At 39.7% G+C, this 13,178-nt stretch overlaps 1 protein-coding gene across 5 annotated transcripts in view; it reads left to right on the top strand.

Annotated features, from left to right (window-relative positions):
• Positions 1 to 12,672, top strand: part of LOC102294527 (myocardin-related transcription factor A) — a 33,164-nt gene extending 20,492 nt beyond the window's left edge. For 2 of the 5 annotated variants that reach the window (XM_042228086.1, XM_005945443.3), the window contains exons 9-19: positions 94 to 272; positions 416 to 599; positions 1,405 to 1,606; positions 1,705 to 1,856; positions 2,964 to 3,896; positions 4,164 to 4,361; positions 4,899 to 5,012; positions 8,203 to 8,346; positions 8,457 to 8,540; positions 8,686 to 8,734; positions 9,314 to 12,671. In XM_042228086.1, the coding sequence (XP_042084020.1) occupies positions 94 to 272; positions 416 to 599; positions 1,405 to 1,606; positions 1,705 to 1,856; positions 2,964 to 3,896; positions 4,164 to 4,361; positions 4,899 to 5,012; positions 8,203 to 8,346; positions 8,457 to 8,540; positions 8,686 to 8,734; positions 9,314 to 9,861 (2,787 nt within the window). In that variant the 3' untranslated portion in view covers positions 9,862 to 12,671. Of the gene's footprint in view, positions 1 to 93; positions 273 to 415; positions 600 to 1,404; positions 1,627 to 1,704; positions 1,857 to 2,963; positions 3,897 to 4,163; positions 4,362 to 4,898; positions 5,013 to 8,202; positions 8,347 to 8,456; positions 8,541 to 8,685; positions 8,735 to 9,313 lie in introns of all 5 variants that reach the window. The other 3 variants (XM_042228088.1, XM_005945442.3, XM_042228087.1) reach the window with 3 other exon arrangements.
• Positions 12,673 to 13,178: the final 506 nt, after the last annotated feature.

Below are 13,178 nucleotides of genomic sequence, written 5' to 3'. Positions count from 1 at the left end.
TGTAGCTACAGCTAAGAGAAGGCAAATATTTGTCTGAAATGCTCTACTGCAGTGCTGAAATAATGACTTGCTGTTAATGGGGGTGCTTTCCAGATAAAAAAGTTAAAGTACCATCAGTACATCCCTCCTGATCAGAAGGGAGATAAAGAGCCTCCTCCTCATCTGGATTCATCCTATGCCAAGATCCTTCAGCAGCAGCAGCTCTTCTTGCAGCTCCAGATCCTCAGTCAGCAGCAGCAGCGCTACCACACCATCCTCCCTGCACCAACTAAGTAAGTCCAGATGCATGCTCTTCTGTGGAGTCTGAAGGATTGCACGTTCAAAGGCTGGAAGGAACATTGGACATAAACTTCTGTTTTCAGAACTCAAGAGCACCTGTTAAGATTTACTTTTGTGTCACTGTATTTTTGCCCAGCAGATCCCAGACAGCTCAGCAGCCATCTTCCTCCTCTAAGTCTATGCACACCTCCTCCTCCCCACCTCGACCTGCTGGTGCACCTTTAAACTTCTCTAAACATTTCGTCCACACCTGTCTAAGTTCTGTCCCGCTAGGTGGAACCAAACCAGTGTCTCTGCCTCCAAACCTCGATGAAATGAAGGTAAATTGCACAGCGACATGCACATCCCAGAGAAACCTTTCCTACCTTATGTGTCGTTTTTATAATATGAGTAACATGCATGACTGCATACTAAGCATCCAGTAAAGAATTAAGAGTCTAAATAAATATCTGTCTGTGCTATGACCTGTCAGAACCAAGCTAGGTTTATAGCAGGAACGGACGATTTATCAATAAAGGATGGAGTTAAGCGATGTATTAAAAGTGTGTAGTAATGGTAAGGCTAAGTGGGTGGCTGTGGCCAGGTGGGAGCCACAGCAGCAATATGTTCAGGGAATCCAGAGATTTCTCTTGAAAAATATAGTGGCAGGGGGGCTGGAGGAGAGGCTGGAGCTGGAGGAGAGGCAGGGTGAAACAAGCAGGTTTGCAGATTAATTCAAAAGGCTGGAATGAGACTAACCGGCTGTAGTAGCTGATTCTACAATCTGGAGTTGTAGTGGAGTTGAAGTTGAAGGTGACTGGTCCATTCAAATGGTACAACTGAAACCACTCCTGAACTGAGACTGAGGTAAAGAGAAGAGGGAGGCTGGAGCAGCTGGCCTGACATTCGTACCCTTTAGATGGAGTAAATGGGAGATGTGATGTGATGCATGGAAAAAAAATCCTCAAGGTTTCTTTCATTCGATGGAGCCAACCAGCTCAGCGAAGTTAAACAATGAGACAGTGATGGATTACTTCTTCTTCTTGTTCCCGTTTTGATTTCCCTTTCAAATGTATCCTAATCTCTTTGCTTTCCCCGTCTCTTTCTTCTATCTCAATTCTGTTTTTAATGCTGTCTTTACATCAGGTTGCGGAACTGAAGTCCGAATTAAAGCTGCGTAACTTGCCCGTCTCCGGCACCAAAAACGACCTCATTGAGAGGCTGAGGACATATCAGGAATTAAGCCGAGGCAGTGACACTACCTCCTCTCCAACAGCAGGGTGTACCACAGGGCCAGGGGCTGAAGGAGCAGGAAAATCATCCAAGAGCGCTGCATTCATCATCACCAGTAACGATACACGCATAGAGGTGATCCTAGAAAGAGTATATAAACTTTCTGTTAACTGTCTAATACCAGTCTTTCTGGACATTTTTGTGTTGCTGAAGTGGGCAGCAGTGGGAGCCTAAATGCAGCAAAACCTCAACAGTTCATGACCTGCAATGGGAGCCTTGCCTCTTCAGCTGTCTCCTTCATTCCCTCACCGACTGCCATGAGTCCAGAAGACACCAGTTTTAACAGTGACCTCTTAGGGGAGCTGGTAATACCTTTTTGTTGCTATAATAAACCTTAGAGGACTTCAGAAATTTACTGAAGAAAGCCGTGCATTACACATATTTAAGTGTCACAGTGATAAATTCACTTCCTCTCAGAACTTCCTTGTTTGACAAGTTCAAGATCAAAACTAAAATACAAGTGTTGATAATGAGACACTTATATTGCTAATGAAGTTGACAAGCGGAAGATGATAGATTTTATTATATTAACAAAAACAATAATTATAAACATAGCAAAAATAAACATTATGGCTATGGTAAAAAAAGTGAAACATTCCTCAGAGATTTTGGTCCACATTGACATGACAGCGTCACACAGTTTTTCTGGATGCACATCCATGATGTGAATCTCATCTCATCCACCATAAAAAAATGAATGAACATGAAGTACATTTGTATGACAAATTAAAGGAAAACCCAATTTACATGTCTTTGTGAGGTCTTAAACCAGCAGTCCCCAAAATTTTTTGCGCCACGGATCAGTTTATATTTGACAATATTTTCACAGACCGGCCTTTAAGGTGTCGCAGATAAATACAACAAAATAAAACCAGTACCGGTACCAAAAAAAAGATTTATTCATAACACACAGGAAAACACCCAGGGAAACAGAGTTAATGATAAAAACGCTAAAAAAATAATGATAAAAACCCTGAAAACTATAAATTTCACACCCAAGCCTCAACTCTTGCAGCCTGGTACCAAACGACTCACGGAACGGTTCCGGTCTGTGGCCCGGGGGTTGGGGACCGCTATGTTAAACCATGACATGTCACCAAAATTAGTTCAATTCTGTAAAAATTCTACAGCACATGATTCCTCTTATTTCTGTACTCATCAACTGTTCAGCTGCCCCTCTGACACTATCAGCCTGGAAGAGCCCCCATGCATTAGCCAGAAATGTTTAATGACAGAATAAAGGTGATCGCTCAGATCCCACACTGTAACAGAGGCACTGGACCATAAGTATTCAAGTTTTTCCTTTAATTTGTCAGCTCCTTGTATATTGTAAGGTGAACCATTATATAATTAAAACTGCAGACACACAGTTTGCTTTACACTTATAGATGACCTATTTCTTCTCTCAATAGATGAGTTCACCTCTCAACCAATTGAGCCTCCAGCCATCTTCAGTTGCTCAACTCTCCACAAACATTAAAGAGGAGCCTCGATGCTCGACTCCCGCTCCTTGTCAATACTCTTTAAAGTCTGCCTCTCTTCAAAGACGCTCCTCAGTATCTTCAGGTGTCCCAGCCACTACGAGCACAGTTCCTGTACCGAGTGTTGATAAAGACAGATTGCTGCAGGAGAAAGATAAGCAGATAGAGGTGCTGACCAGGATGTTGTGGCAGAAACAGAGATTGGTGGAGGTGCTAAAAATGCAGCTGGAAAATGGAGACAGAGGAAAGGCTCCAGAGCCAATCAGTCCTCTCGGGGTAAAAGAAGAACCTCTCGATGAGCCCGATGTTGCCTTCTCAATGGACTTTGATCAATTTCCATCGCAAAAATCACCTATTTCACAAGAGATGGATATTACCAAGGTAATTGTGAAACAGGAAGTAATTGAGGAAGAAGAAGTTAAACCTGAGAAAAATTTCCAGTTCCCAATCACTCATGGATTGCCGCAGTCCTCAACCCAAACACAGGAGGAGCAGCTGGCTCAACAACATACCATACAGAAAGTCCTGCTACAGCAGCAGCAGCACATCATCCAGAATCAGACGCTGGAGAATCAGCACGACCTGCAGAAACTTTGTCAGCAGAGAAAGAAAAAATCTCAAAACCAGCAAAAGCAGCTCCTGCTGCAGTCACAACAGCAGCATCAGCAGTCAAAACACGTGCAACAGATGCAGCTGAAGCAACAGCTTCTGCTGAAGCAACAAAAGTCGCACATGTTGCCACAGCAAATGAAGACTAAACAACAGACTAAACAGCTACAGCAAATCCAGATTCAGACCAAAATACAGCTGAAGCAGCAACAGGTGCCCAAACAGCAGGTGAAGCAGCAGCAGCAGCCATCTAAGGTTAGGACTGTCTTTTATCTATAGTGTGTGGGGTTGGAGTTTTATTTAACTGCATTGCTTGTAAAGTTCTGCTCTTAAGAAGGATCCTGAACAATCAGCTCTGGTAAGAATTTAGAATAAAAAGAATAATTATAACAATCATATCTAGCAAGCACTGAGTATGATGAATCAAAACGGAAGTTAATTTGTTGCCATGCTGGTATGCAGTGAAGTGTATACTAGACTGTGTAGGTTCTTCCCATAAAAGTTCTCTTTTCTGTTGAACAGGTGCCTCAAGCATACCTGAAACAGCAGTCAGGCTCAAGTGCCTCTTTCTCAATGGACCACCTTAAGATTGACTCCACCCCAACCCTGGTCACTGACACCAACGGTAACCATTTTCTGATCGCGCTGACCAATCACCTTACTGGAAACAAAATAAAGGACCCTGCTGAGGGAAAAGCAACCAATCACATTACACTGCAGGTACGTAAACTCAGTGTGCATGCAATCTTGTTGCTTTTTGAGCTGAATTACAATTATAGTTAAATGTAAAGAATATCAAACTGCAATTCTCAACATAAGGTTTAAGAAGATTCATTTTAAGTTTTACAATGATAGCATTAGTGTTAAAATGTTGAAAGACTGACTCACAAAAGCTTTGTCAGTCATATTTACATAGATTAATTTATTATATAAATATATAGTGAGATATAGACTATACAGCATTAATGTTGGCCACACAGGCACTGATCTCTGCATTTCCTGCAAAAAAGTATCAAGCTCAACTCAGCAACTCAGGGCAAAGCTGTATTCAGATCCTACAGGTGGATGTTGCTTAAGGCTGGCCTTTTTGTAGAAGCATCAGGAAGCCGAGTAGCTTTTAGGTTGGTGGTGTACACAGGCAGACCAAAAACGGATAAGCAGATCATTGTTAATTGAGCTGGACTGCATGAAATTTGTTTCATTGCTCTGCTGTCGGTTTACTTCTTACATTGATAACTACCTCATTTGTTCCTATAGCGACTCCAGTCTACTCCAGCCAAACGTCCAGGCCACAACCCTGTTAAGCTGACCAGAGCTGATAGTAAAGCTCAGCAAAGCATGCAAGTGAAGTTTGTGAAAAAGCACACTAAGGTGAGGATTAAAACAAGACATTTCTGATATGACTTTGTTTCCCAAACTTAGGTAGTGTATACAATGGGAGAAATGATTCTTTGATTCCCTGCTGAATTCATAAGTTTGCTCGTGTACAAAGAAATGGAAAGCGTCAAAATTTTATGGTAGTTTAATTTTAACAGAGAGACAGAATATCAACCAAAACTAGAAAAAACACATTACATAAAATTTTGAACTGAATTGCATCTCATTGAGTAAAATAATTATTTGATCCCCTACAAATCAGCCAGAATTCTGGCTTCCACAGATGTGCTATGTGCCCACGTGGAACAAAGATCGATCAATCGGTCAATCGATCGGTCAATCAATCAAAGATCTCAACTCGTTGTGTGCATAAAACACACCTGTCCACAGCATCACTTTCTTCCATTCTAACCTTTTACAGTTTTATTTATATAGAGCCAAATCACAACAACAGTTTCCACTTTATATTCCAAGCTAAAGGCCCTAAAATACTACAGAAAAAAAACAGAGGAAACTATGAACAATAATGAGAAGACAAAACTCCCTTTTAACAGGACAAAACCTCCAGCAGAACCAGGTTCAGGGAGGGGCAGGCATCTGCCACAATTGGTTGGGGTGAAGGGATGAAGACAGGACAAAGACACACTGTGGAAGAGAGCCAGAAATTAATAGTAACTAATAATTACATGCAGAGAGGTGTATAAACACATAGTGAGTCAAAAAGGTGACAGAAGAAGAAGCACTCAGGTCATGATGGGAACCCCCCAGCAACCTTAACCTACTGGAGCATGACTAAGGGAGAATTCAGGGTCACCCGATCCAGCCCTAACTATATGTTTTATCAAAACAGAAAGTGTTAGGCCTAATCTTTAAAAGTAGAGAGGCTATCTGTCTCTCTCCACCTCTCCACCACCATAGGCCAAGAGTTGTCAAACAATGTCAATCTGTACAAGGCTGGAATCGATTACAAGACTTGATGAGAAGGTAAGGATCTGTTGAGGCGCCATGGAGGAAATCTAAAACGACCATCAATCCCTCTTGGTCTGCCACTCCATGGAAGATGGATCACCGATCACCACCTGCACTCATGTATATATCTTTCTACGTAGCACTCATAAGTCTTATTCTCATGTATATATCTCATGTATATCTCATGCACATATCTTTCTTTCTACATAGCACTTTAATTCTTATTGTTTGCACTGAAGCACCGCAGCAATTTCCTAATGTTGTAAACCTCAACATCTGGCAATAAACCCCCATTCTGATTCTGATTCTGATTCTGAAGATCTTACCTCATGGGGTGAGAATAATCATGAGAAAGGTGGTGGATCTGCCCAAATCTACACAGTCCTCCTGTGTAGATTTGGGCAGATCTACTGCTTGTTAATGGTCTAAAGGCAGTTGGGACTACAGTCACCAAGAACACTATTGGTAACATGCTACACTGTAATAGATTGAAATCTTGCAGCACCCAAAAGGATCCCCTGCTCAAGAAGCCACATGTACAGGCCCATCTTAAATTTGAAGGCTTGGGAGGAAGTGCTGTGGTCAAAAGAAACCAAAATCAAACTATTTGGCATCAATTTAACTCACCATATTTGGAGTAAGAGAAATGCTGATTATGAACACCAATGCTACAGTCAAGCATGGAGGTGGAAACATTCTGCACTGGAGCTGTTTTTCTGCTGAGGGTACATGATGACTTCAATGAGGGGCCAATGGACAGGGCCATGTACAGTAAAATCTTGGATGACAATCTCCTTCCGTCAGCCAGAACACTGAAGGTGGATCATGAATGGGTCTTCAAGCATGACAGTGACACAAAACACCGCCAAGGCAACAAAAGAGTGACCAAAGACGCACATTAAGGTCATGGAGTACCCTAGGCAGTCTTCCGACTTCAGTCTTATAGAAAATCTGTGGAGAGAGCTGAAGCTCTGAGTTGCTAAGAGCCATCGAAGAAACCAAAAGGATTTTAAGATTTCTTTAAAGATGGGGGGTCACCTGTGATGTGTGCAAACCTGGTGACCTTCTACAAGAAATGCCTTACTACTGAGCTAACCAAAAACAGTTTCTCTACTTTGGGATCAAGTACTTATTTCGGTCATTAACATAAAAATCAATGTACATTTCTGGATTTTTGGTTTATATTCTGTCTCTCTCCATTAACACAAAACTACCATAACAATTAGAGAATCTTCAACAGGGGGTCAACTATTTTTTTACCCCACTGTAACTGTATTGAAAAACTTAAAGTGTTACATTTCACTACAGTAGATCAGTATGGTCAATATGCCACTATGAGTGGGTTTTAGCTCAGAGCATATTTCTTTCGTAGCAAAATTTTGTAATAAAAATTGCTGACTCTGAGGTATATAGATTATCTGTCATATCAAGGATCTCAAAAGGCACATCATCTTCAAGGCTTTAATTAAGCAATTGTATTTTTAAATATCATTTATCTCTATTAGACTACAGTGAGAGGAGAAAAACCAAAATCCTTGGGATCTTTTTATTTGCTATCCATGAAGTTTCCGTATAAAAGATCTCAAGTAATTTTCTTAAATATTTGTACCATTTCTTTTTATATTTGATGAGTTATACAGTTTAATCTCAATGAAAACCACACACCCCCTGAGCTATCTCCAGTGCTGAAACAAGTCTGTTAATGCGCCACAAAGAGATAGAGAAACATGAGAGTGTGAGAGAACTGCTCTAGTGAGTGCAATCGCATCGCAAATTAATGATGTATGCTGTTTGAGACAATGACAGCGGTCCTTGATAAGTCTCTGACACTAGCCCGATGCTGATTATTATTGCTTTGCTAATTACTCCTACGACATCCTCCATTACGATGATTTACGGTGTTAATGGAGGAAGAACAAAGACTCTATTGCATTTTGGCTAATTGAGATGCACAGTATATCCTGCCGAGTGCAGGTGTGCTGGAGCGCGTGGTCACTGGGCCAAAGCCTGCCTCAAACACCTCAGGATTTAGTGGAACACTGTATCCTGATTAGCAATTTTTCCGTGTCTCATTTTGCCTTCTGTGACACTTGATTTAGAACTTGTCTACATCTTATGAATAAATTTACTGGTAACTACATCAGTACTGCTGACTTTTATTACTTTTACGGTGCTTACAGTCCTTTCCAATTTTGTTCTTTAATTGAAAACACAGAATGGAGTACTTCAAGTGTCTGTAGAGAAACCACACCAGGGCACAGCTCAGTGTTTGTCAGCACCTCCCAGTCTACAGCCATTCTTCAGGGACCAAGAGCCTGCTCCCTCAGGAAAAAACACCCCTTCATCTCCTTCTCAGGGTGTAAGTAATCCAGCATTGATGTGAATAATTTGTCATGGTGAGCCTGGAACAGGACTTGGAACTTTTTAGTTCTTCATTCATTTTCGCTCACTTCATCTTATCTCTACCAGGAGGTGTGCCCAAATCTGGAGGACTTGTTTAGTCCTGTATCTCCGGCTTCTGTTCAGACAGCAGCCTCATCTCCCGATGGCAAAGTATGATGATTAAAAAAGACATTTCAGTTGCTAAATTTACCCTCTTTTTAAACTATGTTTTTGATCATGGGCTTTCACATGAGGCATTTGTATCATATAGTAACACTATATGTAGTTTAAAACATTACATGTTGTTTCTCATCAGGACACAGATCATGAAGATGATTTCATTGACATCATCTTGCAGAGAGGAGGTAAGATCTCAAGATCTCAAGATCTCAAGATAGATAGATAGATAGATAGATCATGTTCGAGTTTTTTGCCCTCAACATCATGTTCATCACCATTTTCAACTCAATCTGGAGAAGCAGGGGCACTGAAAAAGCTCAAGAGGTCCAAAGTTGTTGTTTTTTTTTCCCTATTGGCTTTTTGTCATCACATTTTCATCACATCTCATTTCAAAGTTCAGCAATTCCATTATGGAATCATGGATTGGTAGTTATCAGCAAATAGCATATATCAGTCAGTAATATTGGCCCGCTGATTGGTCAAGCTCTAAGCTATATTTAGTTACTCTGTAGGTTTCTGACTTAATCAGTGTTTTGATTTGTTGTCACTAATACCTGCTGGGTTCTGTGTGGGGGTCGTGCTGTTGGTTTCACTGCCTTAAGCCTTCCCTGGAGATATGCTCCAGAACAGAGCGAGCCACTAAATATAAATTACTGCAGATGGAAATAGAGAGAGATGTAAATAATCTTCTTTTGCCCCTAATACTTGGTTTAGAGTTCTTTCTATTTTTGTTGTTTTAATGTTATCTTTGTCTTTCCTTTCAGAAACTTCCTGTAAGCCTCCACCAGACCTCTCTCTGAACCGCCTTAATCAAGACTCCTCTGCTTGTTCACTTCCTCCCTCACCACTCCAGATGTTGCTGCCCCCGTCTCCCCCCATTCCGCCTTGCTGTGGCACTCCACACCCTGACCCCTCTTTGCAGCCTGAGCTTCAAACTGTGGCCGACACCACAGGACAGAAACAACACCTTAGTCATGCTGAAAGTGGGCGCCTTGAGGACTTCCTTGAAAGCACCACTGGAAGGCCTCTTCTCGGGGTGGAGCCCGGAGGTCTACTTAGCTTGATTGATGACCTTCACAACCAAATGCTGTGCACTTCCAGCATTCTGAACCACCCCCTTTCTCCCATGGATACCTCAGACACGGCGTCATGGGAGCAAGGGTTGGACAGTATGGACTGGTTGAATCTTACCACAGAAAGAGATAGAGAAGAGGAAAGTCCATCACTGGCTCTCCAAACTCCCCCTAGTGTCTTTTCCACAGACTTCCTGGATAGTTCTGACCTGCACATACATTCGGAATTCTCCCTATAGCCTAGAGCTACTGGAAAACTGATATCCTATGTAGATGGGTGCAGTTACTCATTATCCAGTCACTTACACATAAAAACATGCAACTGATTGCTGAGGTTTCAGTATTTGATTAGGGCACTTAGTCTCTATGTTCTCAAACATTTGGATATTGGATCTTCAAGAACTTTGACCTTTGTTTATTTGTTTATATTTTGCTGCACTGATTTTGATGCTCTTATTAGGCAGGTCCTATATCTGTTAGTGCATCTTTAGCAAAGGTCTTGTTGACACTTTTGTGCTTTTAACTCCAACATAATCCCCAAAAATATAAATTACTCTTATCTTGTCTTACCATAGACACAGTGTTCAAGTGAAGAGGTATGAAAACTTACTTGATATTTGTCTAATGACAATGCAATCTCCTTGCTTGTAATTTAAATAGTAATCAGTAACCAAAGTTAAAGGAGAAACTTTTAAGATCGATACCAATATTGGGTGAATTTTAAAATGAGATATTCTGATATATCGGCTGATATTTTTTCTCCTTTCAGGCACAGAAAACACAAACAGATTTCCTCGATAGTTGCTATGTGTAGTTATTTATTTACTTGTTTGTACACTGCCCAACTCTGCTTGGACTAGTGGGACACCGATGCAACACTGATGTTGCAAACACATTTACTGCCAAAAGGGAAGTTGCAAGCGCCCTTTGTTGGGCAAACTATGCAAATTCAAACCCACATAACATGGTTGAAGGGTGTTTCTCCCTTCTCTTCTTTACTTTAAAATTTTCAGTCATCAGCCAATAAATGCAGATACCGATAGATCATCAAATATCTAATGCTGGCTAATAATAGTGGGATTTACAATGACTGTAGCTCCATGTTATGGAAATAACTTTGGATATTTTGCAGGCTACAGCTATGAAAGTGTTACTACTGTATTTAGTGCTAGTCAAACTTACACACATTATGTATGTGCTACTGCTCTGGAACTGAACTCTGGATTTTTCAAGGATTCATTCCCATGAAAAATCAAACTGTTGATATTTCACAAGCATTTTCATGCTAATATGTTATAAGTGTTGTGGTACAGGATACATGTATCTCCAGAATTAAGTACAAAAATCATCCAAGCACAACATCAAAACTTAGGTTCACATTTAGCTTATGCAAAATGTTTGGAACAATCATGAATTATTACATCAAAATCAACAGTGTTACAATAAAGGGAGTTTAAAGGCTGTATTTGGCTTAAGTCCCACAGTATAGTGGGGAAAACAAAAACAATGACAGTGTTGGTATTAAATGTTGGTTTTAAAAACCCAGACTGCACAGCACTGTTTGCGTTTGAATTTATAAAACTATGCAAAAAAAAAAAAAAATAGAAAATTGATTGTGACAGGAGAGTTATGGAATGAAACTACTGAAAATTGTTGATTGTTTCATTCACAGCCCAGCTTCTCCTAAAGAAATATTATATACATTATATAGAAGATTAACTGTATGCCAAAGACAAATCCCTGGTTTTGTCAGTTTTGAATGTATATGGAACGTGAAAACTGATATGTGAGCTGCTGGTTCTTGAAAATAATGAGGAAATAAACAATATAATAACAATGCCGCAATTTATTTGGCACTTTTTCAAAAGAAAATGTTGAACTGATCAGTGTTTTTGACAATATAAAGTGTAATGCCCAGTGTTTTACTGTTTTGTTTGGGTTTATTTTAGAGTTCCAAAATGATATAAATGTAAATACATGAAACATTATTTTAAAAAACTCTGAGCATTTTATATTTCTGTTTAATGTGTGAATCTGTTGGTATGATATGCTCACAGTGCTTCCTGTTTATATACTGTTTGGTATTTATGGTATATTAGTGATCCCCAAAAGGACTGGACATTGCCTGTATTCAGCCGTCTTTATGTTTGCTCTTGTTATAAATGGTCAATGCACACGTGATGATGAAAGAGAATAAGATATGATATAAAAGGAGAAACGCTTGATGTCTGATTCACTTATTTTGAATTCAATTATTCTTAAAGGATTTTTGCAGTTATTTTGTTTTTTACTTGTTTAGTTGTCCTGTACTGTATCAGAGCTTTTAGTGCTGTCATTTCACATTTCAGACACTGAACACTTACCATTTTAAGGCACATTTGTTTCTAATTTTCTTCTTTTCTTCTTGTGTAATTCAGGTTTCTTGGTGCTGTTTGATCAGAAATTAATTTGTCTTGAGAATAACAACAACAACAAAACATTTGAAGGCAATGTAGACAACTATGATGATATCCATGAACACATATGCTGAATTTACCATGCACATGCAATATACATGTCATTACATTTTTCAGTGCGTTACTATTTATATTGTACTAAATGTGTAATGTTCTGGCTCCTATGAAAGAGCTGCTACTGCATTTTGAATTTGTTTTACGCAATACTAATATTTTATAAGTGTTGTGGAAACTGTCATAAGACCATGTTTCCCCTGTGGGGAAAAAATATTTCAGGCATTCTGTTGTAGGTGGAAGAAATATTTATTGCATCTTAGTGCCAAAGAAAGGACAGTCCCAAAGGCTACTCTTTTCTTTTTTAACTATTCATATGTTGCTCTTTGTTTACTATTCTTTTCAGATGAAGAACTCGCTTCGTTTCAGCTTGTCTAATCTTCAGGTTTCTACTATGGAAGAAGAGTAGAAAGTGGGCAGTGGTCCTAAGGTCACACATACAGTCAGGTGATGGTGATGCAAAGACCCTTTAGACCAGCGGTCCCCAACCTTTTTTGCACCACGGACCGGTTTATGTCTGACAATATTTTCATGGACCGGCCTTTAAGGTGTCGCAGATAAATACAACAAAATAAAATCAGTACCAGTACAAAAAAGGAAGATTTATTCATAACACATGGAAAAAGACCCGGGGAAACCGAGTTAATGGGAAAAACGATAAAAAGAAATAATGATAAAAACCAATAGAAACCCTGAAATACATAAATTTCACACATACTGACACAAATCCCTATCCTAAAGAGGACACCAACAAAAACCCTCTTTCTTTGGTGTTTGAATGCAAAAGCTACAACACAAAGAAAAGTTGAAAACCTGCCCAAAGACATTCAAAACTATCACCACTGCACTCTTTTTGTGTACAGTGCTGTGTGACTGTCTATGTCTTATTAAATAAGCTTACTTATTATCAGTGTTGGGCAAGTTACTTTGCAAAAGTAATTAATTATAGTTACTAGTTACTTCTTCAAAAAAGTAACTGAGTTAGTAACTGAGTTTCAAGATTCTAAAAGTAATTAATTAATTGAAAAGTAACTATTGCATTACTT

Source organism: Haplochromis burtoni, unplaced genomic scaffold (genome assembly GCF_018398535.1).
Source record: "Haplochromis burtoni strain Fernald_Lab_line unplaced genomic scaffold, NCSU_Asbu1 Contig_301, whole genome shotgun sequence".
In the NCBI taxonomy this organism is placed as follows: Eukaryota; Metazoa; Chordata; class Actinopteri; order Cichliformes; family Cichlidae; genus Haplochromis; species Haplochromis burtoni.
The sequence above is the reverse complement of the archived record's forward strand: the minus strand, read 5'-3'. Positions and strand labels throughout refer to the sequence as shown.